The sequence below is a fragment of the Myxine glutinosa genome, unplaced genomic scaffold (assembly GCF_964187855.1).
Source record: "Myxine glutinosa unplaced genomic scaffold, kmMyxGlut1.1 SCAFFOLD_702, whole genome shotgun sequence".
In the NCBI taxonomy this organism is placed as follows: domain Eukaryota; kingdom Metazoa; phylum Chordata; class Myxini; order Myxiniformes; family Myxinidae; genus Myxine; species Myxine glutinosa.
The window spans coordinates 141,511-154,898 of record NW_027616797.1 but is presented as its reverse complement, the minus strand read 5'-3'; the positions used below and the strand labels follow the sequence as shown (position 1 = coordinate 154,898).

Below are 13,388 nucleotides of genomic sequence, written 5' to 3'. Positions count from 1 at the left end.
TTGCGTTTGCCCGGGAGGGGCGTTTCAAGTCTCTTGGTTATGCCGACCCAAAAAGTACAAGGGGCTTAATCTCCCCTTGGTAAGGGCAGGAAGGGCGGCGAAAACCGTCACAATATATCTATCTAATTTCCTTCGACAAATACACTAAACAGATCACAAATTCAGCCTTCTTTCACCTGAAAAACATTGCCCGTCTCCGCTCATCCCTCTCCTCCACGGCTGCAGAAACCCTCATCCACGCCTTCATCACCTCCCGTCTGGACTACTGCAATAGCCTCCTCTATGGTTCACCCTCAAAAATCACCAATAAACTCCAATACATTCAGAACTCCGCTGCCCGTCTACTCACTCATTCCCGGACCCGTGACCACATCACCCCCGTCCTTTACAAGCTTCACTGGCTCCCCATCCCCCAGAGAATCCAGTACAAAATCCTCCTCCTGACATACAAAGCCCTCCATAACCTGGCCCCATCCTACCTGGCTGACCTCCTCTCCAGACACACTCCCACCCGCAACCTCCGCTCTGCTGGTACCAACCTCCTGACCCCCTCCATCCGGACCAAATTCAGATCCTGGGGGGACAGGGCCTTCTCCATCGCTGCTCCCACCCTCTGGAACTCACTACCTCACACCATCAGAGACTCCTCCTCACTCACCACATTCAAAACATCACTAAAGACCCACCTGTTCAACGCTGCATTCAACATTCAACCCACAGCATTTAACCCCTGACTATCTCTTCTCCTTCTCCCTCCTTTTGCTTTAAATATTTCCCTATTGATTCTTGTCTTGTCTTTTTGATTCTTGTCTTATATATATGCCGTATATCGCTGCTGTTTGTTTTCTTGATTCTTGTCTTTTTGCAATTGTTGTTTTCATGTATTGTTATGCATTATGTTTTCCACTCTGTCAAAGCGCCTTTGGGCTTCTGGAAAAGCGCTATACAAAATAAATGAATTATTATTATTATTATTATCTATATATATATATATATATATATCTATATATATATATATATATATATATATATCTATATCTATATATATATCTATATCTATATATATATCTACATATATCTATATCTATATATATATCTATATATATATATCTATATATATATATATATATATATATATATATATATATATCTATCTATATATATATATATATATATACATATATATATATATATATATATATATATATATATATATACATATATATATATATATATATATACATATATATATATATATATATAAATATATATATACAGTATATATATATATACAGTATATATATATATATATATATATATATATATATATATATATATATATATATATATATATATATATATATATATATATATATATATATATATATATATATATATATATATTTACATATTGTACATATATCTATACATATACATATACAGGTTTCTAAAAATGCATTGTCCATCATGAAATAAAAGGTGTCCACAAATCACCATACCAAATTCAAACCAAAATAAATAAAAATAATGAAATAGGCTCCGGCAATGAGGCCTGAGCTTAGCAGACCTACATGCAACGATGCGTTTTGCTGTATGTGAAACATCATTACTCAAAGTTTATTGTCGAGATTTGTCAAGATCATCAACCAAATTTAAATGTGAACTGTGCTCGGACGACTCAGGAGCATGTTCAACATCCTCCCAATGTGTGCTTTGCCAGCCTGGTCTCTTCCTTTGCAGGATGCTACCAGTCTTTGTAAACTTTTTGTGCCACCACAAATCATTTCATTTTCGATGGTGTCTGCCTCATTATGAAGCTTTGTTGAACTTGTGCAGCTGATTTGGTCTGTATAAACCAGGTGCTACACTGCGCTTTTTATTGCGGGAATGCCATTTGCAGTAAATGTGACGTCACACGTCACAGAAGACCCCTGAAAACGAAATTAAAAGTCAATAGAACTGTGAGAAATGTTCTTTCACATGCAGCAAACCACCTCATCGTATCTAATTTCATAATTTCTTTTATTAGAGTTTGAGTTTGGAACAGTAATATGTGGACACATCATATTAACAATCACTGCCAGTGATGCATTCACTTCCTCCTTTTGATTTGATGTGGAACACATCTCAAGCCTTGTACATCAACACAGACCTTGCTCAGGTGGAATTCAATTCGCCGAATGAACCTCTCATTGGCTTTGATTTGCTGCAAACAAGAACACAGTACAGGTGGAGGCAGACATGGCATTGGTTAGAAAGCAGAAGCTAAATCTGTCCAATCAATCCCTTATCTCAAATTGTACAAAGCTTTATAACATCACAAGTCAAAGGTACATCTTGTTTCCACTGCACTAGGCCGACTTGGATTGGATGTTCATTTTGCTTTTTGGTGGAAACCCCGTAACAATTATTTACATCGATTGAGGTATTCTGCTTTTCCCTTATGTGGCAGTGAGAGGTCAAGTTGGTTCCTGAACATGCAAGGTCAGATCGGATAGAGGAATGGCACTTGCAAAGCGGTAGGGAAGCGGCTTAGGATTTGAGAATTAGCAAAATAAAAAGATGCCGGAGGATTTTGGGGAAGGAAGAAGTGAAAAGGACAACGTACGTATGGTTATTGATTCCAGGCGTGAGGGATCCGAACACTTGAAAACACTTCTGCGTAGACCTCAGAAATTAACCATTCCATCACCTTCTCACTAGGTGTATAAAACTATCAGCGGTGTCATGGCGGATTGTCTTCGATGTCTGAAACAAACAGCTAGGCACTCCAATCTGTGGATTCTCTTCACCAATTTCTCTGTTGCCCGGTAGACTCGGACACACAACTTCATTCGGGGTTACTCCATGTGGAATAATTTTGCTGTACAGTCGCAAAAGGAAACTTTGGAACTCTTTAAAACAGAGTAAGTCAACACAAAACTGCGACAAAGGCAAGGCAAACACGTTAGTGGCCAAACACATGTTGTATTTCCTCCCAAACCAACACTAAGATCTCCTCCAGAATTCCCCCCCCAAGGATGGCACATCACACAGCCTCGTACAGGCTTCCCATGTCATGGCCGCCTCCGTCCTTCTCAGCCTCAGACGCCACGCCCCCCCAGCCTCCGTCACTTCTGCTCCCTAATGGGCGTGGCCAACTCTAACTCTAAAGGGACTCTGTTACCTTTCGGCGCTCGTTAACATTTTACCCCCCAGTTACATCTCGTTCATTTTTCTTCTCTTTTGTTTTCTTTTCTTTCCCTCTCCACTTTTTTCTTCTCATTCTATATTTTATATCCTTTTTAAAAAATACCAAACTCCCTTATTATCTTCCCTTTTCGTCCATTGTCGTAATCCTTTAATTAATGTCACAACTCCCTTTGGTCCTTGACCCTTTATTGATCCTTCACTCCTCATGGTTGATCCAATCCCTTCGATCTTTGACTTTTGTTGAAGATAATGTAAACCATCACTACACCATATGGCACTTGATCTTACATGTAGTCCCTTTGATCTTTGACCCCTGACATTTGATTCAATTTCTCAGAGCGCTCTGACAGAGCGATAACTCTCGGGACATCGGCCGCAATTCTTTTCCCAAGCTCATGCGATATAATTACTTTTCTGCTCATCTGATAAATATTACGTCGTTCAATCCTTGAAGATGTCAATCTCATGTGGTCACTCCAGAAGGATTGGCAAAGGAACCCATCCAGCATGTATTTCCAAAGTCAGCAACTGGAAGAAGTTCAATCTGTTGAACCTCGAGGGTTCACTCTCAGCCACGATTTCTCCAGGTCTGATCACATCACAAAACTGGGCTCCGAAAACAACCCCAGATTGGGCATATTCCATCTTTCAAAGTCATTTCTTTGAAAATTAGAACGAAGCACATCCTACAAGGCCTTGGTCCATAACTCAATGGAGTACCACTTTTCCATATGGGCTAGCACCTCCAAAATCACACCTGTCCCTCTTGGAATGTCTGCAATCTGAAGAAATACATCTGCTGCTCTCACATCATCACAGGTAGATCAGTAGACTCTGCTTTTTCACCATCTTTGCATTCTAGCTCCCTCTGCTCTCTCTCTCTCTCTCTGCAACACTCCAACCCTCCTCAGTGCGTCCAAGATTCACGTATCCTTCCAGGAAGTTTAGAGAGTTGTTACCGCTATTGACATCAAGGGAGACCTCTCTCCAACTAAAGGGAAAACTTTATGCACCTTGCGTTCGAAGTGCGACGCTGTATGGCAGTAAAACCTAGGCGATCAAAAAGGAGGATGAACGGACATGTAAACGAAATGAAATGACCCCCTTCCCCATTCCTCCTACCCATAATCCTTTCTACTCCCATTAACTCCACCTAACCCAACCCTTTTCACCTGTAGGTTACCGTGTTTCCCTCCCCTCCTCTCTCTCCTCTCGTTCCCTGTTCATTCATTCCCTTGCTAATTGTGTCAAACCTCGTTGCCCCATCTGCAGTCTGTGACATTTTAATCTCCTTTGCCACACTTTTCCTTCGATCTTGTATTGAGGAAAAAAATGTTACCTGTGCAGGACTATAAAATGAGTCGTGTGTGTGTGTTTGTGTGTGTGTTTGTGCGTGCATGCATCCGTCCGAGTTCCACCCATTGCCTTAACAGTTCACCTGACTCTACCCACAATTTATAAACTACGGCCAACAATTTAGGATCCCTTTGCAGACCTGGATAAAATCACAAACTGGTCAAACAAGTGGAACATGTCTTTCAATCCTAACAAATCTCACACTCTTACGATGTCTCTCCGAAAGGACCGTCTGGCCAACCCTCCAATCTACTTTCTCAACAATCCTCTTAAAGAAGTTCCGTCACTCAAGCATTTGGGTCTCACTATCTGCCATGACCTTTCCTGGGAAAACCACATTTCCAAGCTGCCCTCCAAAGCCATTCGCGGAATGGGCATCCTCCGTCGTGCGAAGTCCTTCCTTGGCACACCTGAGCTCATCACCACATAGAAAGCTTTCATCCGCAGCTCAATGGAATACTGCTCTCCCCTCTGGGCTGGTGCTCCTGCCTCACACCTAGCTCGTCTTCATGCTGTAGATACCAAGGCTTTCAGAATCATTGGACTCTACCGCAATGAAGCTGATTCTGAGGGCCTTTCACTCACTCACCGAGGGCAGGTTGGTGGTCTTTCTGTCTTCTACCGACTCCTCTCCGGCCTTGCTCCCCCAGCTCTCTCTGTGCTCTGTCCCCCAAATATTCCTTCGGGTCGCACAAGATCTACCAGCAACCCTCTGATGGTTAAACTGCCGAAATCAAGACTCTCCACTCACCTTCACTACTTCATTCCCCTTTTCTCCTGTCTCAGGAAAAACTTCCTAACTGTCTTCAATCCCATCTTCCCTCCAGGTCTTTAAAACAGCTGTTCATCACCATCTCTTATCTTCCCCCATCAAAAACCTTGATCTCTTCTACTCCGGTTAAAACAACCCCAAATCAACCTTTTTCAAATTCCATTTTTCTTTTCTGAAACTCCTAGTAGTGTCCATCTTGTTTATCCCATGCCCCCCCCACCCCCCCTAACCCTTTCCCTTACACAGGTTTACCGATGTCCCTGTTCTCTCCTGCTGTTGTGCTTCCCTCTCTCTCCCCCTCTTGTCCCCCGCTCCCTTTATTATATGTTTCATGTGTTTTCTGATGATGTCTTTGTGTTTTATATGTTGCTTTTACACGAGCCTCGACTTTGTATACAAAAAAGAAATTACGCTTTCTCTCAAGCAGCGCTTTTACTGAGGAAGTTATGCAGGTTTGCTATTAATGCTGACTATTTATCTTGAAATTGTGAAGGGTTTGTGTGAAGTCGGTGAAAGCATGACAGGGGAACAGAAAGCGTTAAATATTCCGCTGTTTCAATGTGGGAATGCCAGGTGCCTTTGTGAGCGGGAGGAAGGTGAGAGTAAAGATGGAACAAGTTTGGAAGGGGGAGGGGGAGTTCAGGACATTTGGTGGGAGGGGTGGCATGGGGGTGGGACGTTTTGAAGACTTTAATGTAGGGATGGGGTTGATGCCTTAGAGTTGGGAGAGGAACTGTGAGGACCTGGGGGGCGGGGGAGGTGAGCAAATATGGGACAGAGTTGAAAGCCTGAGGCTTTTTGTTGAGGAGTTGTCAAAACTGTATGATGTATGAACTGTACGAGTATACCCGCCACCTTGCCACATCGTCCTCCCATGAGTATACCTGCAGCCCTGCCACATAGTCCTGCCATGAGTATACCTGCCGCCCTGCCACATAGTCCTCCCATGAGTATACCCGCCGCCCTGCCACATCGTCCTTCCATGAGTATACCTGCAGCCCTGCCACATAGTCTTCCCATGAGTATACCCGCCGCCCTGCCACATAGTCCTCCCATGAGTATACCCGCCGCCCTGCCACATCGTCCTTCCATGAGTATACCTGCAGCCCTGCCACATAGTCCTGCCATGAGTATACCCGCCGCCCTGCCACATCGTCCTTCCATGAGTATACCTGCAGCCCTGCCACATAGTCTTCCCATGAGTATACCCGCCGCCCTGCCACATAGTCCTCCCATGAGTATACCCGCCGCCCTGCCACATCGTCCTTCCATGAGTATACCTGCAGCCCTGCCACATAGTCCTGCCATGAGTATACCCACCGCCCTGCCACATCGTCCTTCCATGAGTATACCTGCAGCCCTGCCACATAGTCCTGCCATGAGTATACCCGCCACCTTGCCACATCGTCCTTCCATGAGCATACCTGCAGCCCTGCCACATAGTCCTGCCATGAGTATACCCACCGCCCTGCCACATCGTCCTTCCATGAGTATACCTGCAGCCCTGCCACATAGTCCTTCCATGAGTATACCCGCCACCTTGCCACATCGTCCTCCCAAGAGTATACCTGCAGCCCTGCCACATAGTCCTGCCATGAGCATACCTGCCACCCTGCCCCATAGTCCTCCCATGAGTATACCCGCCACCCTGCCACATCGTCCTTCCATGAGTATACCTGCAGCCCTGCCACATAGTCCTGCCATGAGTATACCCGCCGCCCTGCCACATAGTCCTGCCATGAGTATACCCGCTGCCCTGCCACATCGTCCTACCATGAGTATACCCGCCGCCCTGCCACATAGTCCTGCCATGAGTATACCCGCTGCCCTGCCACATCGTCCTACCATGAGTATACCCGCCGCCCTGCCACATAGTCCTGCCATGAGTATACCCGCCGCCCTGCCACATCGTCCTACCATGAGTATACCCGCCGCCCTGCCACATAGTCCAAATGGAGACATTTTTCTTTACTTTTTAATCCAATCAAATTTAGGTCCTGTATTCAAAGGTCCTTTCCTCGTTGTTAATTGGAGATTAAAATGTAAAATCCTTCCAATCAACTCAATCAGCTTAGTATAGTGGAAAATACTCAATTACTTGTTATAACATACTAGGGCATGCCCGTACTATATATACTAGGGCATGCCCGTACGTGGGTGCCCGTTCCTTGCCAAAAAAAAAAAAAAACGCTACCCGTACGCTCTACCCCGCCCGTACGCCCGTAAACAAAAAAAACAACGCTCTTCGCTTCCGCCCTTCGCTCTGACTGAATTGGGAGAAATAATGCGCATAAGAAATCGAGAAATTATTATTTTCTCCGGAAGAAATCGAATTACGAACCGTAATGGCGCACGCGCTCAGCTCGGCTCGCTCTCACAACCGCAACAACGCGTTCTGTGATTGGCTGCCGGAAGTGCAGTCTTCACTGTCCGGAAGGTCGCATATCGCAGTTACGATGAATCGCAAATTAGTTTTAATTAGTTTTAAAACATAGTTTAACGGCAACATAGTTTTCCAACGTGAAATAAATGAATACGCTCTCAAATGTGCCGTCCGAGGCAGAGTCTGTTCGCCACGTTCGGCACACGTGATAGCTCGCTGCTCTCTGATTGGTTGAATCGTTTTTTGGACATAGCTCGGTAACTACTTCTCCGATTAATATGAAACCTTGAAAAGGCACATCCTCGGGTCCCCAGCAATATACCTGGCAAGTTTCAAGTATATCGGACTGGTAGTTGTCGAGAAACAGCGGTCACAGACAAACATACATACATACATACATACATACATACAAACATACAAACATACAAACATACACACAGAGATTACTGGAATTATAGATAGATATCTAAAATTATATCCCCCCCCCCCCCTCTATTTACATGAAATGGTTTGGTCCAAAGCGAACGGCTTGCGAGTACGGTGACAATCCCCCCCCTCTATTTACATGAAATGGTTTGGTCCAAAGCGAACGGCTTGCGAGTACGGTGACAATCCCCCCCTCTATTTACATGAAATGGTTTGGTCCAAAGCGGACGGCTTGCGAGTACGGTGACAATCCCCCCCCCCCCCCTCTATTTACATGCAATGGTTTGGTCCAAAGCGAACGGCTTGCGGAGTTTGGTAAAGAAATCGCCATAGCTCGGTAACTACTTGTCCGATTAATATGAAACCTTGAAAAGGCACATCCTCGGGTCCCCAGCAATATACCTGGCAAGTTGCAAGTATATCGGACCGGTAGTTGTCGCGAAACAGCGGTCACAGACAAACACACAGACACACACACAGAGATTAGTGGAATTATAGATAGACTAGGGCATTGCCCGTACGTGGGTGCCCGTTCCTTGCCAAAAAAAACAAAAAACGCTACCCGTACGCTCTACCCCGCCCGTATGCCCGTAAACAAAAAAAACAACGCTCTTCGCTTCCGCCCTTCGCTCTGACTGAATTGGGAGAAATAATGCGCATAAGAAATCGAATTACGAACCGTAATGGCGGTCAGCTCGTAACGCGCTCAGCTCCGCTCGCTCTCACATCGGCCACGCCTACGCAACAAAGCGTTCTGTGATTGGCTGCCGGAAGTGAAGTCTTCACTGTCCGGAAGGTCGCAAATCGCAGTTAGGATGAATCGTTTTAATTTAATCGCAGTTTGAATTCGTTTTAAAACATAGTTTAACGGCAACATAGTTTTCCAACGTGAAATAAATGAATACGCTCTCAAATGTGCCGTCCGAGGCAGAGTCTGATCGCCACGTTCGGCACACGTGATAGCTCGCTGCTCTCTGATTGGTTGAAGCGTTTTTTGGACATAGCTCGGTAAGTACTTCTCCGATTAATTTAAAACCTTGAAAAGGCACATCCTCGGGTCCCCAGCAATATACCTGGCAAGTTTAAAGTATATCGGACCCGTGGTTGTCGAGAAACAGCGGTCACAGACAAACACACAGACACACAGACACACAGACACACAGAGATTGCTGGAATTATAGATAGATGATGAAGCAAATAAAAATGGCTACAAACAATCACCCTAATATGAGAATGTCTGAAGGCAATCACAAAATTGCATTATAAGCCCATCTATGACCCCTGACCTTTGTATTTAAAGAAAGGATCATGCTTACCTTGTCAAGTTCATAACAAAATCCCTGCACAGAAAAGGTGAAGTTAGTGCGCTCAATTCAACTAAATGTTAGAGCACGTTTTATGTACATATACTGATGAGAAGAACAATCATCCATCATGAAAGGTTCTCACAATAGATACTGTCACCTGAAGGATGAACATCCACACCTGGAGGTATAACTCCTGCGAATGGCCGCTTTAACGCCAATTTCATCGTTTGCTCATCCGAGCGGTGTGCGAGCAATCCTATTCAGAGCGTGGCCGAATCCCACACCGGCTAACAAGGATTCATTTCAATTCAATTTAATTGCCCCAGGAATATATTAATCATGTCGAAATGAGCGGCGTGCGGAAAAGCATGGTCTTGTGAAATATGGCATGGATTAATTAAATAAAAGGGACAGGAGCACGAGACGTGGAAGTGACAGATCCAGCAGGATCAGAGACAGATTAAGGATGATGATTAATAAATAATAAATATTTATTTTAAAAAGTTATTAAAAAATAATTTTTGAAATTATAATTGATTGTGGTGATTAATTTAAAAAAAAAAAAAATCACGTTGAAATGAGCGGCGTGTGGAAAAGCAGGTATGCACCGTCTTGTGAAATATGGCATGGATTAATTAAAGAAAAGGGACAGGAGCATGAGACGTGTAAGGGACAGATCCAGCAGGATCAGAGACAGATTAAGGATGTTGATTAATAAATAATAAATATTTATTTTAAAAGGTTATTAAAAAATAGTTTTTAAAATTATAATTGATTGTGGTGATTAATAAAAAATAAATAAATTAATAAATCATGTCGAAATGAGCGGCGTGTGGAAAAACAGGTATGCACCGTCTTGTGAAATATGGCATGGATTAAATAAATAAATGGGACAGGAGCATGAGACGTGTAAGGGACAGATCCAGCAGGATCAGAGACAGATTAAGGATGATGATTAATAAATAATAAATATTTATTTTTCAAAGTTATTAAATAATAATTTTTAAAATTATAATTAATTATGGTGATTAATAAAAAAATAAAAAATAAAAATCATGTCAAATGAGCGGCGTGCGGAAAAGCAGGTATGCACAGTCTTGTGAAATATGGCATGGATTAATTAAATAAAAGGGCCAGGAGCACAAGACGTGTAAGGGACAGATCCAGCAGGATCAGAGACAGATTGATGATGATTAATAAATAATAAATATTTATTTTAAAAAGTTATTAAATAATCATTTTTAAAATTATAATTGATTATGGTGATTAATAAAAAATTAATAAATAAATAAATCACGTCGAAATGAGCGGCGTGCGGAAAAGCAGGTGTGCACCGTCTTGTGAAATATGGCATGGATTAAATAAATAAATGGGACAGGAGCACGAGACGTGTAAGGGACAGATCCAGCAGGATCAGAGACAGATTAAGGATGATGATTAATAAATAATAAATATTTATTTAAAAAAGTTATTAAATAATAATTTTTTAAATTATAATTGATTATGGTGATTATTAAAAATAAATAAATAAGGGATGACATGGAGTACAGTAAAAGAGGTGCAACCTGAACCGAGAGAGCAACGACCATAATAATGGTCCAGCACTAGGGAGCACATCCGGAAAAAGAGAGAGGGAATGCCATTCCTCAGGTATTCAAATTCCCCGCCTTCCATCTCCTCTTGGCCCTCACTTGACACAGGATGACCACTGGGATAGTGACTTCCCTCGGTCAGCCCACTTGCAGGATGATGCAAGCTGCATTGCATCGCCATCTCATCGGAACATATACCAAAGTCAGACACATGCGTTCGGCATGTTCCCGCAGAACATGCGGGGGAGGTGAGAAAACCACAACGGGGAATGGATAAAAGTATTAATTATGGTGAGAAAAGAGGGAAAAGAGACAGAAACTGTGTGGGACGCAGCTCGAGTGACAAAGAACTTCCCAGACATCAATCCTGGTTACTGGTAAATTGGGGTCACTAACACTTACGCGAACATTCACGAAGAGATAACTGATTAATTATTAATCACTATTAGCCCCAAAGTCAGTTTCAGAAAGTCCTTCCCCTCGGGCTTGTCACACGTCTCACTTGAACCTGGTCCAGGTAGTGATGGAAATGATTAACAACAATTCTGCCCTACTTTACTGCTGCAACAATTAAGGTTCAGAGTTCACGGAGAAGGGAGCAACATATTCATGAGGGCCAGCAGAGTGTCCATGACAGCAAGAGTTAATTGGCCATGGAGTCGGCAAAAAAAAGGTCAGATACCAATGCAAAGGTTTATTGCATCAATGGCTGCAGGCTCGTCATGCAGCTAGCCGTAGTGAGGCTTGGCAGGCTGGGAGCTTGATGTTGCTGGCTAGCAGCAGGTCGCGGCAGGTGGTCTGAAAGGCTGATGCAGTGGAGCCCTCGATGGCTTGCCGGTCCAGAGAATGGCCGAGTGTTATCTCCACTGATGCAACAATCTGAGACTCAATAGGGCCTCTCAAATGTCAATTCCCCTACTCTGTCCCTACCAGTGGCAGGCACTCATTGCATGGTGCGGAGGAGAGGTTCTAATCTAATCTCAGGTGCATAATCAATCAAAAACTGACGAAATACATCACTGTAGTATCAAGAGGAACCCAAATAGACAAATATGGAGTCATCAGGAGGAACTTAGATAGGATTCGGGTTTCCGCTGCGACTCGGCTGTTATCCCATGAATTTGAGGGTGGCCCTTATAAATTCTCCCTAACTTGGTGATCTGACACAATTAGCTGGCTGGGTAGTGTAGCCACGACTCAAACCTGGCTCGATCCCTCTATGGTACCTGAGACCTTTGGGGCTAACCTGGTGCCTCCTCCCCCCAGGCCTTCTCCCTCCCACAGATCTCCCGACGACCCTGCTCTCAAATGTTGTACTTGTGTGCTTCCCTCTCTCTCTCCCCATCTTGTCACCCGCTCCCTTTACCTTTTGTTTTATGTGTCAGTTTGTCTTTTGTGATTAATATTAGCTCTTACACGAGCCTCGATCTTGTAATTTAAAAAAAAGAAAAAGAAAAACAAAGACAGACGGATGGACGGACCTGACGGAACCAATTGCTCAGCCCCGCTTTGCGCTTCGCGTGAACTTCATCATTACCCCAAGTGGAATAAATGAGGATTGTGAAAAAGTAAAATGCCAACCATCGGCCACTTAGAATCGCCCTACAGAGCTTATTACTTACGAGACGCGAGTTTCGTCGAACTCCATTCATCTGCGACTGGAGGTTTTCAAGATCATTCTGGTTCATCTCGAGACACTCCCTGGGAAAAAGAAAAACAAAACGTGGAGTCTCAGTTAGCAACAATTATTGAAACTCACTGCCCGAGGAATATCATACCTTACGTGCTGCCAGGTCGCATACTTACCTATTCGAACTTCCATTATTTGGTTCGACTCTGAACCCAACTGTAAACCACCCTCTTGGGGCTCACAGAGTGTTTCTGACAATCCAATGACTCCTCCTCCCAAAACCCAACTCTTTGATCCCCTGTCAGACTGTGAACCAGCTGCCATCTTGTTTAACTCCTCCATGAGCCCGGATGGTTATATATTTAAATAAGTATCAAATGAAAGTGATACATTTCTGGTCGTCACATTTGATCTTGGAAAGCAATAATTTGACGAGAGCCATGTAATTAAAAGTCTCGTATAAAAACAATAATTAAACTGCGACAGAATGATACCTCGTGGCCTACAATGATGCCATATATAATTTGAGAAACGTCTGTGTGGTTGTGTGAGCAGAATATCTCAAACAGTTATGGACGGATTCGGACGAAACTTAGTGGACAGGTTGGGAGTGTGACAAGGACAAATTGATTCAATTTTGGTGAAGATCCGGATACTATAATTATTTAATTATTTAAGTGCTTCTTCACCATTGAGAGATGGGGCCAAAAACGATATAGATCACGATATT

General features: G+C 43.4%; 1 protein-coding gene across 4 annotated transcripts in view; it reads right to left on the bottom strand.

Moving 5' to 3' along the window:
* The window catches only part of LOC144889080 (rho family-interacting cell polarization regulator 2-like), a 163,489-nt gene that overhangs the window by 21,641 nt on the left and 128,460 nt on the right, over positions 1–13,388 (bottom strand). For all 4 annotated transcript variants that reach the window (XM_078768919.1, XM_078768918.1, XM_078768917.1 and 1 more), the window contains exons 4-6: positions 12,651–12,729; positions 9,446–9,469; positions 2,153–2,206 (exon numbers count right to left, since the gene is read on the bottom strand). In XM_078768919.1, coding sequence (XP_078625045.1) covers positions 2,153–2,206; positions 9,446–9,469; positions 12,651–12,729 — 157 coding nt within the window. The remainder of the gene's footprint in view (positions 1–2,152; positions 2,207–9,445; positions 9,470–12,650; positions 12,730–13,388) is intronic.